This window comes from Pollachius pollachius (assembly GCF_949987615.1).
Source record: "Pollachius pollachius genome assembly, chromosome: 11".
Classification (NCBI taxonomy): domain Eukaryota; kingdom Metazoa; phylum Chordata; class Actinopteri; order Gadiformes; family Gadidae; genus Pollachius; species Pollachius pollachius.
In genome coordinates, this window is record NC_136944.1 from 22645363 (window position 1) to 22665527 (window position 20165).

The window sequence follows — 20165 nt, forward strand, 5'->3', positions numbered from 1 at the left end:
AAGGCCATCTGATAAGAGATGAGATTTTAGGTTATTTTTAGTGAGCCGGATAATTTGGATCAGCTCACCAACAAGAGCCGGCTCTTTCGGCTCCCAAACAGCTCTTCAAATGACCACTTATACCTTTTATAATTCAGCCAAATGTAGCCCGTTTTGACATATGATTCCCATGTGTCGGCCTATATATCACTTCAATTACTAAGTTCAGCACTACCTATCTCTGCGAAAGTGGCTCCTCAACTTTGGTCCAGCTCAAGTCCAAGCAGAGGAAGGTTGGACGCTGGACATGACCTGAGAGTAACTCTGTCAAACATCACCCCAGACTTTGAAACTCTTATCAGGAAAAAAGCACATCCCCAACTATCTCATAAGCTTCACTGAATGCTTGTTGAGTAAAAACAATTCGTTTACTAAGCCTACTTGAAGATTATATTTGTGTGATCAGTTATGATGTTCATCTTTTTCATATTCACCTAAATCAGCAGCACGCAGTATTGATTGACCAGTTTCTCATTGCTAGAGAGCTCTGTATGCGGGGATGAAAAAGGTTTTGTTTTTAAGTAAAAAAAACATGATGACATTGTGTATGTGTGATAGTGTTTTAGAGAAATAAATTTGCTTGGTTTTAATGAAAATGGGTCGCGACATAATGACCATGAAAAATGTGGGTCCCAAGGCCAGATCAGTTGAGAACCACTGAGTTAGTGCATCTGTATCGCCCTCTACTGGACAAGATGCATTATTGATGATGGGAATTGTCTAATTGAGGTTCACCATACATTTGCAAACAATTCATATAAATGAGAACGGTACTATGCATTGTCTTTAATGTATTGACAACCATGATATTTCCCATCCAACACAATATATAGCGATATGGTCCAAATAAACAACATTCTTCTGAATAAGAAAAAATACTTTAAACATTAACACAATATATAGAAACAGAATGTAAGACCAAAAAAGTCATCAACATGATTACATCCACATAACGTCATTCTTAAATATGCATCTCTTAAAAGTCCTGTTGCCTCGTTTCATATACTACAACTATTCACAGAAGATGAGTGCAAGTACACTTTAAACCATGGCAAACACGCTGGACAAACGGAACACGATAACGATGTTTAGCGTATGTTCAGGGCCAACGAGCTGCATGATTGACACCCTGTCACTCAAAACGTTTAGCGTTTCATTGCTCCACTCGAGAACGATATCGAAACAATATTGTAATAAAAAAGCTTAATCAATCGTAGCGGCATCCTTTGCCAAAGTCCCTCCCGACTCCCACCCCAAAACAATTCCTTCTGCATGCTTCGACCGAGGCTGCAGTGTCTCAGCGTGAGGAAGAGGACGAGGACAAGGAGGACTGGGAGGCAACGCTAAACAGTGAGAATGACAAGAGAAGCAGCAATATGCCAAACAAACACGACACCAGGCGAATCGTCCCAATGATTGACGTCAAGGGTCGGCTTGATCTCCGACAGACAGAAAGACTTCCACGGCCTACATCCCCTGGATCCCAGACAGACCGACACGGTCTACATCCTCTGGATCTCAAACAGTCGGACGTCGGTGTCGTACCAGATGGGCGGGTCCACGTTTCTGCAGGAGGAAGATGACATCAAAATATAAAAATATAGGAAGACCTACACAGATGGAGACACAGCTGGATCGTCAGACGGATAGACAGACACACATCGGAGACTTAAAGGAGAACCAAACCAACGCCTTCTCTATTCAGGTCTCCCCCTTATAGTATATATGTATATACTGTAGTGTAGTATAAAAATAGTACCGTATTTTCCGCACTATAAGGCGCACTTAAAAGCCGGTAATTTTCTCAAAAAACGACAGTGCGCCTTATAATCCGGAGCGCCTTATATATGGATCAATTGGTTAATTGGTTGATCCAAACTGGTTGTAAACGGCGCTCTGTCAAAATGTTTCAGTATGAAAAACCAATAAAAACAATTTAATAATAATAATAAAATGTTTCACTACGACTACGATAAAGCCACACCACTTGCAGCATTACGGCTATCGTAGTCAGTGCACACAGCATTTTACTGCGCTTACTCACAGTCCCAGTATCTCACAGTATCACACTCACAGTATCTTCTATGCTATGCGCCTTATAATCCGGTGCGCCCTATTTATGAAAAAAGTTCTAAAATAGGTCATTCATTGAAGGTGCGCCTTATAATCCGGTGCGCGTTATAGTGCGGGAAATACGGTACTTAGCATGATGTAGCATCTTATCGTACCTATCTTTGTTGTGTACAGGGAATTGGTTAACCTAGTGATGGTGTGTGGTTAGTACTTGGTTCTATGAACATCCTTACTGTACCGACAGAGATATGTTGTTGTTTCTCTTTCTTCTGACGAATGTACTTATTGTAAGTCGCTTTGGATAAAAGCGTCAGCTGAACGCCCTGGACGTTAATCAATCCCAGCCGTCCCCAGCAGGTGGCTCCACCCACCGCAGGTACACCACCCCCCACATGTAGGTACGGAACCACATGGCGGTGCCGGCGTTGGCCTGGTACTTCCTGATCAGGATGGGGTGGGGCACGGGCAGCAGGCCCACCAGGGTGCCGTGCTGGAGGAACTTGAGGATCTCCGACTCGTCCGTCAGACCCCTGGGGGGGAGGAGAGAGAGAGATCAGGAGGAGGGCGGGGCTGGAGACAACGGGATGTTTGATTGGTCAATCTTTGTTTCTTCTTGGACGTTCTTGCTGGGTTAGCATGTTGTAGGGTTGAGTGATGGAGGTGGTTTGTCATTATTTGATGGAGATGTATCGGAATATTATTTGATGGAGATGTATCGGAATATCATTTGATAGAGATGTATCGGAATATCATTTGATGGAGATGTAACGGAATATCATTTGATGGAGATGATTCGGAATATTAATTGATGGAGATGATTCGGAATATTACTTGATGGAGATGTATCGGAATATCATTTGGTGGAGATGTATCTGAATATTATTTGATGGAGATGTATTGGACTATTATTTGATGGAGATGTATCTGAATATCATTGGATGGGGGAGGTTTATCAGAATAATATTGAATCGGGGAGGTCTCGGTGGTTACGTACTTGTCGATGCAGATCTTCTCCACCTGGGGGACCAGTACCTGGAGGAGCCTCATGATGGTCTGTAGAGGGAGCTTGCTCCTCCAGGAGAGAACCTGGAGGGAGAGACGAGGGCCGACGGTCACACCCCCATCACAACGCCGTGACCCTAACCCTAACCGGGGCTCGATACTGGATCGATTGATACACTACACGGATCGCATATCAATCTGTGGATTGATCACGAGTTCTGATCGATCCACAGATCAATCCACTATCGAGCCCCGTGTGTATTGATCAATACTTGTGATCAATCCACAGAATCCACGGATCAATCCACTATCAAGTGTCATAGTGGATTGATCCGTGGGTTGATCAATACACGGCCAATCCACCGATTAGTGAATTGAGCACGCATTGATCTGTGGAATGATCAACCCCCTGGGATCAATGCAGATAGACTGAAGATGAAGACCAACTGGTTTCTGACCCATTCTGGACTGGGAGCCCAGTAGGACGAGGTGGAGGACGCACTGGATGTAGGCCTCCTCTCCATCTCCGCCTCGGTGTAGAAGACATCCTGTCGTGGGGCGAGGGCGGAAAGAGATTTGTCGTCAAAGGCGGCGGTCTCAAGCTATAGCAAGACAACACACCCAGATAAATGGTGAATGGACTGCACTTTATACAGCGCTTTCTGACCAGTGGCCACTCAAAGCGCTTTACAATACTACCTAACGTTCACCCATTCATACACACATTCACACACCGACGGCGGTGTCAGCCATACAAGGCAACAGCCGGCTCGTCAGGAGCAGTAAGGTTGAGGGCGTCTTGCTCAGGGACACCTCGACACTCAGCTAGGAGGGGCCGGGGATCGAACTAGCAACCTCCCGGTTACCAGCCAACCCGCTCTACCTCCTGAGACACGTCGCCCCGGCATGGTTTCATGGGAGATACAGGCCGGTAAGGAACACACTGGATTATAGTCTGAATAGGGCATCGCTAGTGAGCTGTACTGGATGACCATTGGTAATCCATTGGTAAAATATGATACGTTATTGGTGTATTTTACTTGATGATACTATGATAAACAAATAGAATCACTGCAGTACCGAGCAAAAACTGGGCAACATTACTAAACAATCCCCTGCCCAAAAGTTCCTTCACACACACCCTAACTTTCTTCACACACACCCTCGCGCTCTTACCTCCGTGTCTCTCCCAGAGTTGGACTCCGTGTCGCTGGTGCCTGTGAGGGTGCTCTGGTCTGCCAGGGGTTTCTGGGGCGAGTCCATCTTTGGTATCGACACCATCGTCCCGTCCTCCGACACCTGAGACTTTTCCGTGAGTTTTTCGATGCCTTAAAACAAAACAAACCACGAGGTCAGCAGAAAACAATGATTAGGGCATTGAAACCTTCTACCGCCGTTTATTTAGAATTTAATGTCACAAATCGATGTCAACATTCAAATAGTTTTCCCCCCTTTCTTCAAAACGGTGACGTAAAGAAAATGTTGGGGTTGGTGTTTGACTGAGTGGAAAGGTTTGACTGAGTGAAAAGATAAAAGTGTCTTCTGAATGACTTAATAGTTAATGAAGCATTCAAAAGCGTACAATGAACATGCCAAGAATAGGACCAAATAAAATCTGTCAAATCTTTTTTTCATGTATTTTTTCAATGTATTCTTATATTGATCAGTTCTTTGTTTTTGTTGTCATTGTCTTCCCCACCCATGTTGGTGCTCTAATGTTTCAGCTTTTGTCAAACGCCTATTCAAAAGCCTGCCTGCTGAACGACGTCGCAGTACATTAAACGGCCCACAGGGGGGCGACGGAGGCCCCGTACCGGGTATGGCCACCAGGCTGGCCTTCAGGGTCCCCGGCTCGGCGGGCACGGCTGGCCGCGAGCCCTCCATGGAGATGGTCTCCTGGGAGCAGGTCCTGGAGATGACGTCGGGGCTCCTCTTCTTCCTCTGCAGGGCCTTCTGGATGGAGGAGGGGTCCGATGGCAGGTTGGCCAGCTGGTGGAAGAGGTTCCTCTTGCGGATGATGGCGTACACCAGGTTGCAGTTTCCTGGGAAGAGGTATGAACAGAGGGAAACAAAAAGAGATGGTACATTTGTTTTGGTCAGCGGGATGGTCCGAAACCGTTTTCTTCCTTCCAAATACAGATTCCGGTCCCTGAACTTGAGTCTCGGCCGATACCGCGTATATACCGATACGGCATCTAGCATTTTAATGCCGATACCCGATACTGCATTTTAGGCAGTGTCAGATGATTTTTTGATACTGGTATCGGTACCGGAACACCTCTAGATCTCCATACAGAGCTTATTTGATTATATTGTTTTGTTCCAATACCCTCCTGGCCTCACTACAGCCAGGAACTCAGTCCACAGAGGTATATGAATACATCTCTTTGGTTCTTATTGTTACTGTGCCTTGAATTGCACAGGTTCTATTTCCAGCTGCTGCCTTGACACCAGAGAGTTCCTCCTGGGACTAATGAAGGCTTCTCATCATGGCGTCGCGATCCCCAAAGCACATGCTTCCTCAGAATGAATCCTGAGTCCTCACCATCAGACTGGTACTGGATGATGTGTTTTAAAGGTCTCTGGTACTGTATGATGTTGATAAAGGTCTCTGGTTATCACCATCAACCTGGTACTGTATGATGTTGTTATAGGTCCCTGGTACTGTATGATGTTGTTATAGGTCCCTGGTACTGTATGATGTTGTTAAAGTTCTCTGGTACTGTATGATGTTGTTAAAGTTCTCTGGTACTGGATGATGTTGTTATAGGTCTCTGGTTTCTCACCATCAAACTGGTACTGGATGATGTTGTTAAAGGTCTCTGGTTTCTCACCATCAAACTGGTACTGGATGGTGTTGTTAAAGGTCTCTGGTTTCTCACCATCAAACTGGTACTGGATGATGTTGTTATAGGTCTCTGGTTTCTCACCATCAAACTGGTACTGGATAATGTTGTTAAAGGTCTCCTCACCATCAAACTGGTACTGGATGGTGTTGTTAAAGGTCTCTGGTTTCTCACCATCAAACTGGTACTGGATGATGTTGTTGAAGGCCTCCAGCAGGAAGAAGACCAGGTGGTGGTTCTGGGAGGCCGAGAAGAGGAACCAGGAGGTGGAGAAGGCTTCCAGGAGGTGGAGGAGTTTGTTGGCGGCCACCATGGAGAGGCTCTTCAGGTAGGGAGACACTGCAGCGGAGAAACACACCCTGTCGGACTAGTGCATTGTGGGGACTACCGTGTGCTTCAGTCAGGCAAGATGGTAGCGTTATCATTACTGCTCTTCGTTCATTCAGCAGAGTCATCATGTTGTAATGTTGGAGCAGGTAGGAGTGACGCAATCTGCCCTAGGAGGACTAGAGGTTTAGACGGCCGAGCTTGGAGGTCGAACCCACACACCTTCTTCAGAGACTCCACTGCGTGAGCCACATCTTCATCGCGGTGAGAAGCTACGGAGCCCACCTCCTCGTTCTCCGAGAGTGAGTCACTCACCGTTCACGATGATGGTGAGCAGACAGTCGTACAGTGGCTGCAGCCGCTGGTGTCCGCTCGTGATGATCTTGTGGAACACCTAATTAAACAAAAACAAGTATAAACGAGTTAGAACAAATCCTATATGGGGAATGGACTGCATTTATACCGTGCTTTTCTAACCAGTGGCCACTCAAAGCGCTTCACAACACTGCCCAACATTCGCCCATTCACGCACACATCCACACACCGACGGCGGCGTCCGCCACGCAGGGCGACAGCCAGCTCGTCGGGAGCAGCTCCTTACTCAGGGACTCCGCTAGGAGGAGCCGGGGGTCCAACTGGCGACCTTCCGGTGACCAGCCAGCCCGCTCTACCTCCGGAGCCACGTGGCGCCCATACATCGACACTCTTTCCCCTCATGGGAGAACGTCCCCACGCCGACCAGAGCGCCACGGGGAGCCTCACCACGATGAGCAGGTCGGCGTGGGTCCCGGTGAACACGGGGATGTCCATGGGCACGTGAGCGGAGTACGGCTTGTTCAGGCGGACCCCGAAGTTCCTCTCGCCGCTCAGCAGCAGCAGGATGAACACGCCGATGTGCATCAGACCCACGCGGGCTGCGCACACACACAAGGGCGGAGGCAAAAAGGTGGAACACAAAAAGGTAGATCTGGCTCCCAGATGGGTCAAAAGCAGAGAAAGAATTTCCCCCAAAGGGACAAATAAAGGATAACTTAACTTAAATCAAAGACAACACACGGTTAAACCAATACGGTCAAAAGTCGGTTTGTGCTTTCTTTTTATGGGGGGGGGGGGGGGTGATTTGTATTATTACATTTTATTAGCCGTATATTTATTTGTTCTACGTTTTTGTTATATTTTGAGCTTGTGTCAAGTGTCTGTTGCTTGTGTTTTAGCGCTGAGAACAAAATAGAAGTAAAAAAACGAATAATATCAAATTTAGGCGTTATGTGACGGGGGGAGAGGCATGATTGCACACGGTCATATATACACCATGGATCCTTTTCTGACTGAAACACTGGACTTCCGGTGGGTTCTGTCAGACTCACACTGATCGGCCCGGGCGTCGTTCAGGTAGAACAGGATGGGAACCAGAACGTCCAGCACGTCGCTGCTCTTCAGCACGAAGAACAGGAACTTCTGCAAACCCAAACACAACCCGCTGAGTCCAAACTCCAAACAGAACACTGCCGCTGCTTCGGTTCTCAGCCAACCAGAACTCGTCAGAGAATCAGAACTCATAACATCGAATCAGAACTCTTTACAGTAAATCAGAACTCTTAACTTAAGCGAATCACAACTCTTAACCCCCAACTAGCTAACTTCTAGGTAACTCTTCACTTCTCTTTCCAGATTTTTCCTACGGCGTGGTTCTCAGACTCCCCCCCCCACCTTATTGAAGTCGCAGAGCTTCCAGAAGAGCACCAGGAGCTCCTGGTGGAACTGGATCTTCTTGGTGGAGTTGGGCAGGTAGGTCTGGGTCAGGGGGTTAGTGAGCAGACGGGCCAGGCCCTTCAGTATGAAGTCGTAGTCCTGCCAACCGGGAATCCAGGAGAGACTAATGAGTTGGCTGAGACGGTCAGGAAATACCCTTTAAAAAGGACAGAGTGTATCTGGTACCGTAATGAATAGGAAAGAAAGGCTTTGTACCTCTTCTCTGTGAATTCTTGACAGATAGTTCACAAACAGGTTATCAGGGCCGGTAGACTGCGAAAAGAGAGCAGAGATATACATTTGCATTTACAGTGAGGGTCAGTGACGCTTTCATCCAATGCGACTTACAGTAGTACATTTGTCAGAAGAAAGAGAAACAACGATATATCGCTGTCGGTACAGTAAGGATGTTCATAGAACCAACCACTAACACTTACTAGGTTAACCCATTCCCTGCATACAACAAAGATAGCTAGGGTAAGAGACTACAAAATGCTAAAAAAAAAAAGGACGTACAACATACAATAAGTATGTAAGAGGGATGTGGGGGGGAGATATAAATCCTAATAACAAACAAACTAAACAAAAGCTCTGTTGTGCGTTTTCTGTTCCTCTGGCGCCCCCCGGTGGCGGCCCATAGTCTCTCCGGCGCCCCCCGGTGGCGGGCCTCACCTCCTGCTCCTCGAGGCTGGACGGGGAGGCGGGGCGGCGGGCGGCTCCGCCCTCGTGCTCCAGCGTGACGATGAGCGTCTGCACCGCCTGCTCCACCAGCTGCTCCCGGTAGTCGGAGAACATGAGGTGGTTGTAGGGGATCCCGTAGCCCACCGGGTCGTAGGCGAACACCACGTTGAGCAGCGAGGTGAACAGCGGCAGGGCGTGTCTGTGGATGCACCGGGGGGGGGGGGTGGAAGTGAGGGTGAGCGAGTTTGAGAGGGAGTGAGTGTGAAAGTGAGTATGTGATGGAATGAGTACGCAAGCGAGTGTGTGAATGAGGGTCAGAGTGTGTGAGTGTAAGTAGCTTAGTGAGTGAGTATGCAGATGAATGAGTGTATGCAAGTGAGTGTGAAAGTGGGTCGGTGTGGGGTTGAGTGTTAGAGTTGGAGTGAGTGCGTGAGTGAGTGTGAGAGGCAGTGAGTCACGAACTGAGAGATTGAGCGTCTGAGTATTTCAGTGAGTGTGTGTGAGTGTTGGAGTGTGAGAGTGTGCTGACCTGTTCTCGGTGGAGCAGAAGAAGGTCACCCAGGGGTTGAGCACGCTGTGGTCAGAGGAGGGGGCCAGGTACATGGCCTCGGAGAAGCACGTCAGCAACAGGCGTAGCAGCTCCGTTCTGGGGGGGGGGGGGGTGGGGGGGTTGGTAAACAACAACAACAACATGGAGGGTAGCGGAGTGAGAGACTCAATCTTTCTCCCTACATCCTCTGTCTGGGAGTAAGAAGTCGTACTGAAGCTGTTTGGAAGACTCGTTCTGAAATAAAGGACACTTCTCTGTCCACGGCTGTTTCCCGTTTATTCAGAAAACATTACAACTAAAAAAAGAAAGTTCCCAAAAAGAAAACGCGTTATGCGACAGTGAGTTCCGATCGAGTCATTTGATTGGACAAGAGGCATTCCATGAGTGCTGATACAGAGTACGACAGCACTGGGACTTTTAACTGGACGGGTTTCACTCTGCGTTTCGAGTAACCGTTAGTTCCGCTGACGATCGTACGCTGTTCACTCATCGGAATCGGACTGGCCACCAGAGCAGCGAACCCAACAGTGGCTCTGATTTCGCAGGCTGTACAACAGACGGAAACTTACAGATAGATGTAGACGGTACACAGAAGCTGGCCTGAGGCTAAACCAAGTAGCAAGCTAGCGTGCAGGATAATGTGAGTGTTGCTTGGCAACCGTCTGTCCCTGACCAGTCGCCCAAATATTTGTGTTGGCTGAGCCGAATCTGTTATATTTAAACAAACAAATCCTTATCCGTCTTTGCTTATAACTGCTACACTTGCCGACCTGTTATCAGTCTCCTGTAAACGGTTGTAATCAGTCGGTGATTACCTTTGGCACTGAATCACAGCCGCGCTGATATCCGGTATTCAGCAGCACTCTCTTTTGAGATAAGCATAATTCCCCCCCTGCATAATCAAGTCAGAGATTCTAACTCTCACTCAGTGGGGTTGGGTCCTTTAAAGAGATCGCATTATGGAGGCAGGGAACAACTTGCATAATAGAGGTGAGCGCAAACACAACATAAGAATAATGGACTCCACTCTAAACACTGTATGGTTCTTTAACCTCATCGTGGAAAACATTAAAAACAGATCAGGGCTAACTAGAAAATGCATTTCCTGCAGTGCAAAGTGAGGTTGAAAATATTTTTTTAATAAAGTCACATAGATTAAGACATAAAGAAACATTAAATGGCTTAAAACAAGTGAAGGGATTTGAACAAAAGTTCAAAAGTCTAAATGGAATAAACCATGTTAACATGCACACCATTCAAGAAAATGTAAAAGGTTGGAAACAAATAAAGTGAAAGCTGAATGAAAAGCGCAAAGCATTGCTAAAAATGCAGAAATGTAAAATGAGTTGAACTGAAGAATCTAAAAGGTAAAATGTATTGCCCTGCACTGGTGTGTGTGTGTGTGTGTGTGTGTGTGTGTGTGTGTGTGTGTGTGTGTGTGTGTGTGTGTGTGTGTGTGTGTGTGTGTGTGTGTGTGTGTGTGTGTGTGTGTGTGTGTGTCTTCGCTATCTGAGAATAGCAAGCCGGTGCGTGATTAAAAGTAGCCCAATAGAGCGGGAAAACAGCCCAATCTGGCAACACTGCCTGAACGTCCTCCAAAAGTAGCTCAATCTGGCGGGAAAAACTGCCCAATCTGGCAACACTGCTGAACGTCCTCATGCTCCAGCGTCAACGTAAATCAATGAGACCAACTGAAAACGAAGCCGGTATGAAACTAAAACTGTGATTCTGAATAAAGTTTAAATGATCGAAATTCCGTTTGGATATTATTGAAGATACAGATACAAGCTCCGCCGTCCTCCCATTGACTCCCATGTTTAAAAAAAGATAGTATTTTAAAAGTAGAATATCTTAAAAAGTATAAAACATTTAAAAAATCTGAAAAGAAGCGCGCAATTTCCAAGCTATTCTGAACATATTAAAATTTGAATGGAGTCTCTCGGTGAAAAATGGGGGAAGGAGATAGGTCCCAAAGTTAGTAGAGAATAATAAAGAAAGAAAGAAAGAAAGAATAAAACTTATGAAGAACAATAGTTGAGCGCTGCATGCAGCACTCACCTAATTAAAGTTCATGACATTCATGGTGCTTTCCGAAGGCACTTAAAGCGCTCTGCATACCGAGAGCGGGAAGGAAACCAGAGGCGTGTCACTGAGGCGTGTCTGGCATGAGGTGGGGGGAGGCGGCTCACCTGTTCAGGTCGTGGATGTAGTTGAGGGGGGGGGACTGGGCGAAGCCCACACCGGCCTCCCAGATGTACTCACAGCTGTCGATGGACTGCATGTCCTCCACAGACTCCTACGTGGGGGGTCCACAAGGACTCGGTCAGACACTTTTCTGTTTCACCCTTTTCTTCAGCGCGACGAACAGTGAATTATGATACAGGAGCAGGTACAGGGTTATGCGTTTACAGACGCCTAAAGTAAGTAGGCTTGGGACATTGGGGGGCGGCATGTGGCTCAGGAAGTAGAGCGGGTCGGCTGGTAACTGGAAGGTTGCCAGTTCGATCCCCGGCTCCTCCTAGTGTGGAGGTGTCCCTGAGCGAGACGCCTCACCCTGACTGCTCCTGACGAGCTGGCTGTCGGCCTTGTGTGGCTGACACCGCCGTCGGTGTGTGAATGTGTGCATGAATCGGTGCACGTTAGGCAGTATTGAAAAGCGCTTTGAGTGGATACTGTGTGGAATAGCGAAATTTAAATGTAGTCCATTTACTTGTTCAGACGCATTCTTAACCGTCCAAAATATTGTTAGGAAATTGTGTTTATTTAATCGTAAATGAAAACTAAAAATAGAATCATTGTTGGAATCCCCACGTTATTTCACAACAACGACGGTGGCAGCTTTCCGGAAAAGGCCATCCGTCATTCCAGTCATCCGACATGCCCGCAACATTCCTGCTTGTTGATGAGTAAGAGGTGACTTCCTGGTCAGTGAACTCACTAGTATTCCTCACTTTGTCTTCAGACCGACCGGGAGGACAGGTTAGTGTGTGCCGCATGGAACAGGGAAGAAGGAAGTAACCTTGACTTTAGCTTTAAGGCAACGACGTGAAACGGCCCTCAGGATCTGATCCGGCTCTCACGGTCCTGAAGATATCAAGCCTGACATCAGTACAGATTTGGTTCTACTGACAAAGTCGGATACGATTATGATTGGATTTGGATGTAAAGTAGCCAGGAATTATATTAATTATGTTATGTTTAATTTGATATTAAATACATAAATCAAGGTGAATATTATAACGATTGGAATTGGATTTGGATGTAAAGCAGCCAGTAATTGGATTTTAAATGTTATCTTACTGTCATGCCTTAAGAGAGGTGAATAACATTACGATTTTCTTTCCTTCCATGCCATCTCTGAGATAGCAAATGCAAGTGAACCCTACAGAAAAACCCAACGGCAGTTACCATGACAACCTAGAAGAGATACCAAACGAAGTTGAAACACAAAGGAACATGGTAGCACTGTGGGCAGTCGGTCTATGGGGGCCTGGTTTGAGGGGTCTGGTTTGAGGGGTCTGGTTTGAGGGGTCTGGTTTGAGGGGTCTGGTTTGAGGGGGTCTTGTTTGAGGGGTCTGGTTTGAGGGGTCTGGTTTGAGGGGTCTGGTTTGAGGGGCCTGGTTTGAGGGGGTCTGGTTTGAGGGGTCTGGTTTGAGGGGTCTGGTTTGAGGGGCCTGGTTTGAGGGGTCTGGTTTGAGGGGTCTGGTTTGAGGGGTCTGGTTTGAGGGGGTCTTGTTTGGGGGGTCGGTAATGGGGGGACTGGTTTTGGGGGTCTGGTCTTGGGAGTCTGGTTTAGGTGGTCCCTCATGGGGGGTCTGGTTTGGGGGGTCCCTCACGGGGGGTCTGGTCTGGGGGGTCTGGTCTGGGGGGTCTGGTTTGAGGGGGTCTGGTTTAGGTGGTCCCTCACGGGGGGTCTGGTTTGGGGGGTCCCTCACGGGGGGTCTGGTCTGGGGGGTCTGGTTTGAGGGGGTCTGGTTTGGGGGGTGCCTCGTGCACTCACAGGGCTCCTCTTGTGGCTGTGGACGGTGAAGTCCGGGCAGAAGAGCAGGTCGGCCACGGCCAGGAGGAGAGACTCAGCCAGCGGACGGGCGCTGTCGTCATCCTCCATGTCCTCCGTCTGACCGGAGGAGGAAGCGATGAGGTTGAGGAGGAGGAGGAGGAGAGGAAGGAGCAGGAGGAGGAGGAGGAGACGTGGCGGAGGATAAAAAAGGAGGAGGAAGAGATGAGGTTGGGAGACAGGCAGCAAGGGTTCTCACTTGATAACACATCGATTAGGCCCAAGATAATATGGTGAATATTTGACCATCCCGATCATTCATTCATTCATTCATTCATTCGCTCAGCCCTCACCCCGGCCCGCCCGGCCCCCGGGACGGTGGACCAGAAGAAGCCCCTCCAGTCCGGGTCCTCGAAGATGTAGGGCAGGATGCGGGTGAGGATCCGGGAGCAGTTCAGCACCGTCTGCTTCTCCTTCTCCGAGGGGCAGCCGGACCCCGCGCCCTGCACCAACTTCTCCACCGCCTGGAGGTGGAGGAGAGGTGGAGGAGAGGTGGAGGAGGTGGTGGAGGAGGAGGAGGAGGAGGAGGTGGAGGAAGAGGAGGAGGAGAGGTGGAGGAGGAGGAGGGGGAGGAGGAGGTGGAGGAGGAGGAGGAGGAGGTGGAGGAAGAGGAGGAGGTGGAGAGGAGGTGGAGGAGGAGGAGGAGGTGGAGGAAGAGGAGGAGGTGGAGGAAGAGGAGGAGGAGGAGGAGAGGTGGAGGAGGAGGAGGGGGAGGAGGAGGGAAGGCGGAGAGAGCAGTAGGAGTCAGATGTACAGTGTGTGAGAGAGGTAAACACTCATCCATACGCCTGCACGCACAAACACAAATTCATACACCTGCACACTCACTCGTTCACGCACACCTGCACATGCACAGACACACTCATTTGCACATTCATACACCTGCACACTAATTTGCTTACAGATACACAAACACGCATGCATCCAGGGAGAGGGAGGACGAGATGTTGTGGGACTATGTCCGGTGTGTTCAACCAATTGATCAATTCGTGCTTTTAGCAGCAAATTTTTTTTTACTAACACATTAACTTTGATTTGAGGAAGTCCACGCCCCCATCCTTCTACTAACATCAATATCAACAACGTCAAATATCTATTATCCTTTCAAGATCTGGGGAAAAAAAACATTCCTGTTTTTCTCTCCTCCCATTCTGACTCCTCCAAGTCACCGGTCACTCACTGTCTCTTAATTTCTATCTTTAACGCTCTATATCATTTCATGTTCTTCACTGTCGTCACTGTTCATCTGTTCAAAAGGCGCTCTATAAATACATCGTCCTAACTTACTTACTGTGCTTATCGGATTGTGTTTATGTTTCTGACAGAGGCCTCTAAAGGAAACTGGCTTCAGGACCGGACAGGAAAAGGAGGGAGGGGAGGAGGCCAGCCCAGCAGTAGGCACTGATTCGCTGAGAGAAACCTTTACATACATGTGATCTTGTATTGCATTACAAGCATTATTATTAAGAACCAGGGGAGGAGGCCTTCAAAACGATGTCTCTCATAGCAGCCTCCTGGAACCCCTGTTGTAAAGCCCTCCTATCGCACTGCTACAGCACTGAGCGTGTGTACCTTATAGCACAGAGTGGCGAGGTTGGAGGGCGACTCCTCTCTCACAGCCCTTATCTCGGCTGCCGGCACCAGGGCGAAAACATCCTGCACCGTGGTGCTGGTGTCAGCCCAGAACTGGTCCCAGAAGGCATCGTCTGTGGCTTCCACGGGCTGTAAAACACATCAATATCATAGTGCAATTTACACCAGCTGCTAGAGAACTGATACAGCCTCAAGAGCACAAAACAATGCTCTTTTTTAATGAACGGTTTCCCTTCTGCCCCCTCGTCGTGACGTTCAGTCTGCTTGGTGTACTGAGTCAGAGACAGAGGCTAATTGCAAGGTAAGCACAGCCCCGATCTGGTAACCAGACAACGGGAAACATGATCTGCCCAGGCAATCTCAGCCCATCCACCTGCAGCAGCTGGGAGCGTGGTGCTGTTTTGTGGAGATCTACGTCACCAGGAGATGGGTTAAGCTGCGCCATCACAGTCTCACCAATAAACAGCCGCTATGAAAACCATATATGCTTGTGATGGTTTATTTATATGATTATTTGAACATGCCTCCTTGTGACGATTGAATCATTGCAGAGAATATACATCGACATACGGTCGAATTCTCTTATTGGCTTGATCTGAAATCCGCGTTTATTTTGAGGGAACCGTGCATCTGTAGCCCAAGAGAACCTCCACAACAACACGCAATCTGCTAAATTCATTAAATCATCACCGAGCGTGTCATCCGTGTACTATATAATAACCCGCGTGCAGTCACTGATATTGTCTCCCTAATTCTGGTTAAATGAAAAATGCAGTACCTGTGTTTTGGTTGTCAGCTGGATCACGGCTTTCCTGAAGTTTAATTTGGAGTCGGTGCTTCCCATCTTGATGTGTTCTTTATTATGGAGCGACGGCCGGCGTTGGACTGTCGTTAATCTCACCTCCTTCCTTCGCTTGAGTCACCGCGGCGGAGGCGTTTCCACGCCACTGGTTGGTCGGCCGGAGAACTACAATCCCCCTCTTCCGGGGTTACTGTACATGTCAGCTTGTTACTGTATGATCACTTATTATAAGGGGCCCACACGAATCATCCTTCATGTGTTTAATAATGAGTAATCAAGCATCATGATACAGCTCTAAATGTATATTCCTAAAACATTTTAAATGTCTTTGTGCGAGTGGGTAACACCCACTTTGACCGCAGATTTTATTATTTCATCATAAACATCAATGTTTAACACGAACATTGATACACGGTGTCACCACATGGGGACAATAAATACGTTTTTATGTATTACATTGTTTTATGTAATTCCCCAAACGGATTGGATCAAAGAATCGTTGTTACATTGTAATCGAGTGTGTGTGTGTGTGTGTGTGTGTGTGTGTGTGTGTGTGTGTGTGTGTGTGTGTGTTTGTGTGTGTGTGTGTGTGCGCGCGCTGACGTATGCCGCGCATGCGCAGAGCCATGTAAACACACCGTCCGCGGTTAGTGGTCGGAGTTAAAAAGAGATAGCCGCTATTTCAGTGTTTCTTCTATTGAACCCTGCCCATGGGATACCGGTTTTCACCCTGTTGCTTTTGACCTTCGCTAATCCACCAAACAAATCGGCAATTACAACATCTGACTTCAAGATGCATTTATGACAAAGACGTCAGCTGAACCGGAGCTAGCAGCTAGCAGCTAGCTAGAGTGTACCCGGAGCCCCACTGTTCTCCCACCGCTGTCCTCGGCTCTTATTTAACCTCTCGGTCCTCGTCTGCCCTGCTACCCGTTAGTGTCTCCGTGTAGATTTCCACTCAGCCCGGTTCTCCCCTCTCTCGCCATGACCGGTAAACCCGCTCACGGTACCGCGGGGACAGAGAGAGTGTAGCCCGCTAGCCGCTCACCGCAGGCCGCCGGCTCGGAGCCTCTCACCCCCTCTTTCACCCTCACCCTCACCCCGTCACTCTCAGCCCCACAGACCGCCCCAGGTCGATGCTTCTTCACGTCTTCCTATGTTGACTGAAAACAGGTGAGTGCTTCGGCGTGTGATCCCCGAACCCGGTACTGTCTTACAGCAGAAACCCTCTTCGTTTGGTGTACGGTTGACGTTGGTTGTCAGACTAACGACGTCCGCGAGACCCAGTGATTTGACAGATGGGCCCTCATTAGGCCAGCCGGGACCCCATTGTGCGACATCGGGTCCTCCCTTTGTGTGCGGTTCTTGGTTTGTTCGTGTCCCGTGTGTTGACGTCCCTGGGTTTGTTTCTCTGGCAGGAAGCGTCCGCACAGCGGCGGGGACGAGCATGATGGTCAGCAGGTGCCACAGGCCAAGAGGCAGAGCCGGACCCATCCGCTCTCCCCAGAGCCGGGGCGCGACGCCTGCGAGAAGGAGGTGGGTTTACCCCGACATGAGCAGCACACGGGCTTATATCTGTACAACACACTATCGTTATTAATAATTCACATAAACATTGAGGTAGTGTAGCAGATGCTTTTATCCCAAGCGACTCACAATAAGTACATTTGTCAGAAGAAAGAGAAACAACAATATATCTCTGTCGGTACAGTAAGGATGTTCGTAGGACCAAGTGCAAAGCACTTACGATGTCTAGGTTAACCCATTCCCCGTGTACAACAAAGATAGCTAGAACAAGATGCTACACAATGAGTAAAGTACTATTTTTAGGTGCCAGGACCTACAACATACAATAATTGCATAACAGGGGTTTGGGGGGAGGCTATGCAGAGAAAATGCCAAACTGGTTAGCCTTGCCTTATTTCTATTATTCATTTTGAGGATTACTTCAAATATGATTGTCGTATCTTTCTCTTCATCCAAGTTATTTAAATAGAGGATCATCTTAACTGTCTGTTGCTCTGGCCTCCGGGTTCCTAACGAGTCTCTCTTCTCTCTCTCTCTCTCTCTCTCTCTCTCTCTCTCTCTCTCTCTCTCTCTCTCTCTCTCTCTCTCTCTCTCTCTCTGTCTCTCTCTCTCTCTCTGTGTCTCTCTCTCTCTCTGTGTCTCTCTCTGTGTCTCTCTCTCTCTCTATCTCTCTATCTCTCTATCTCTCTATCTCTCTCTCTCTCTCTCTCTCTCTCTCTCTCTGTACTCTCTAGTCCTCTACCAGTGAGAGCAGTGGGGTCAGCAGCCCTGAGCAGCTTGTTGGAAGCTGCAGCAGCCAGTTCGCCGTGGACACCCTGACTGGCCGCCGGGGCCCCGACTCCTGCGGCCCCCTCGCCTCCTTAGCGGACTTCTCCTCTTCCTCCTCCTCCTCCTCCTCGGCCGGACGGCCCCCCATCCTGTCCTACCACCAGATCAACCGCATCCTGAGAGAGGCTCACTTCCAGAGCCTGCACAGCCGAGGGCAGCCCACGGACACATGACGCCCCCACCTCAGAGCACTTCTCTGGGCCGGCGTGGGGGCGGGCAACCGCAGCATGCCCGGGCATGAGTCGGCCAATCACAGTTCGCGTTTAACACCAACCCCTGCGTCCCAAGTTCATCCAAGCACTGAGTTGCGTGCACATGTGTCGAGGGATACGTGTGTGTGTGTGTGTGTTCCATCGAGGCAATAGCCATGTTAGCAATAATAACCGGAGCCAAACTGAGATATTTCTTTCTTTTTGCGCCTCTTGTTTTGTTTTTCCGGGGTGTTTTTGGTTTAACATCTCAGAGGTTCATCGTTAGCTGACGCAGAATCCACTCTTTCTTTCAGGGGAGCATCCTTAGCCCTTTTACCTTGTGTCCAATCCCGCTATGATTTGCTGGGATATCTGCTGTGTACAAATAGGGTAAGGGAGGATTTGCACTTGAAACCCCGGTCAAACGTGTCGAACCCTGGGCAAGCTTCAGGCTCTTGCGCCCTAGACTTTACGAGGAAACACAACACGTGATTCTACTCTCAGGGCGGAGGGTTTTGCACCAGGCCAACGCTTGGCAGAGCAATGCTTGTCTGTCCCCTGTTGCCTGAATGTGAAGTGAACGATATCCAGTACTATGACCTAGAACGGGGCCGTGCGTTCTCCAGGCTCAGTGGTACGCAGGTCACTGAGAGGCTGTGGTTCCGACGTCGAGACATCCAGGTATAAGCACTGAGCCCGATGCTGCGCTGCGTTCTTCTCTCCCATCGTGGGATTGGTTTCATAGTCCAGGCACTAGCAGTACTCATATCTTTTAGGTGTGTGTGTGTGTGTGTGTGTGTGTGTGTGTGCGCGCGCGTTTCAGGTAATTGACGCAATTTTGGAGATGTTTTATTTTTATGATCTTTTTTGGTATTTAGTATGGTACATGCCATTATATTATTTTGAATTCGCCATACATTTGAAATTAAATAAAGATTAGATGTTTTTTTCGATGAAAATGTGGTTTGAATTGTCTTTTTAATTCTTTTTTTTCTTTTTTGTAGCTTTGCGTTTTCAGTGAAACAATTCATCATTCTCTGCACACTTACTTACAGCTCACCAGCCAATCACTGCATTCGCTCCAATCGGACGGTAATGAACGACCCCCCCCCCCCCACACACAGCAGAACCATTAATGAGATATGACCTGTGTGGGAGGGGGACTGCCAGAAAAAGGCTCCTTTAATTAGCTCACTACATGTCCTTGTCTTGTCATAGACCCAGCCTAACAGATTACATACATTAGGCCATTCCGCTTTACCAAGGCTGCCTCGCCTTCCCCCAGCGTGGCGGCTCACGGCTAGCCTTGTGTTGAATCCCCAGCGCGTCAATTTTTGTCCTTTTTGTTCCAGCGTGACAAATTGGGCAATGTTGAGCCGTGATAAGTTATCTCTTGGCACCGTGGCAGGTAGTTAGTTCTTTGTAGTCAGGGGCGCGTTCTCATTACGGTATGAATCCGACTTCCTTGCGGCTTGTTGCTTGCACGGTGAGTCATTCATGAGGATTATTTCATATCCAACTTGTTGAAGCCACCGGATGGTTTGTTTGTGATTCCTGTTTGCACGATTGCAGAGGAGGCGAAGGGGATTCATCTTTTCAAGCTATCCTTAAGACCATATGAGTTTTAATATTGCTGCTTGGATTAGGATCCGATGCATAGTTGTTTTTGATTTTGCGGTTGTTCACAACATGAGCAGAAGATGGCAGCACACTATGAGTTTCAGAATTGTATTTGAACTCTCTCTCCCTCTCTCTCTCTCACACAAACACACGCTGTGCTTTCCATGCAGTGCCCGGGTATGAGTAGGTGTGATAAACGACTGGTATCAGTAAGGCAGAGAGGCAGGAGAGAGTTAAATTAACTGTCCTTGTTCGAGGGTCTATGTATGCGCATACA

At 48.3% G+C, this 20165-nt stretch overlaps 2 protein-coding genes across 2 annotated transcripts; one reads left to right on the forward strand and one right to left on the reverse strand.

Annotated features, from left to right (window-relative positions):
* Positions 1-810: 810 nt before the first annotated feature.
* On the reverse strand, positions 811-15805 carry hid1a (HID1 domain containing a). Its single transcript, XM_079746692.1, has 19 exons — positions 15699-15805; positions 14900-15049; positions 13621-13791; positions 13271-13387; positions 11460-11566; positions 9250-9366; positions 8712-8919; positions 8256-8312; positions 7998-8138; positions 7655-7745; positions 7050-7201; positions 6603-6681; positions 6135-6299; positions 4929-5156; positions 4291-4442; positions 3573-3662; positions 3107-3198; positions 2484-2642; positions 811-1605 (listed from the first exon to the last, which is right to left on the reverse strand). The coding sequence occupies exons 1-19, from the start codon at positions 15762-15764 to the stop codon at positions 1542-1544; spliced, it is 2406 nt and encodes an 801-aa protein (XP_079602818.1). The 5' UTR covers positions 15765-15805; the 3' UTR covers positions 811-1541.
* A 552-nt stretch (positions 15806-16357) lies between these two features.
* On the forward strand, positions 16358-19200 carry LOC307082950 (uncharacterized protein). The gene is made up of 3 exons (XM_079746702.1): positions 16358-16895; positions 17141-17258; positions 17984-19200. The coding sequence occupies exons 1-3, from the start codon at positions 16879-16881 to the stop codon at positions 18248-18250; spliced, it is 402 nt and encodes a 133-aa protein (XP_079602828.1). The 5' UTR covers positions 16358-16878; the 3' UTR covers positions 18251-19200.
* Positions 19201-20165: the final 965 nt, after the last annotated feature.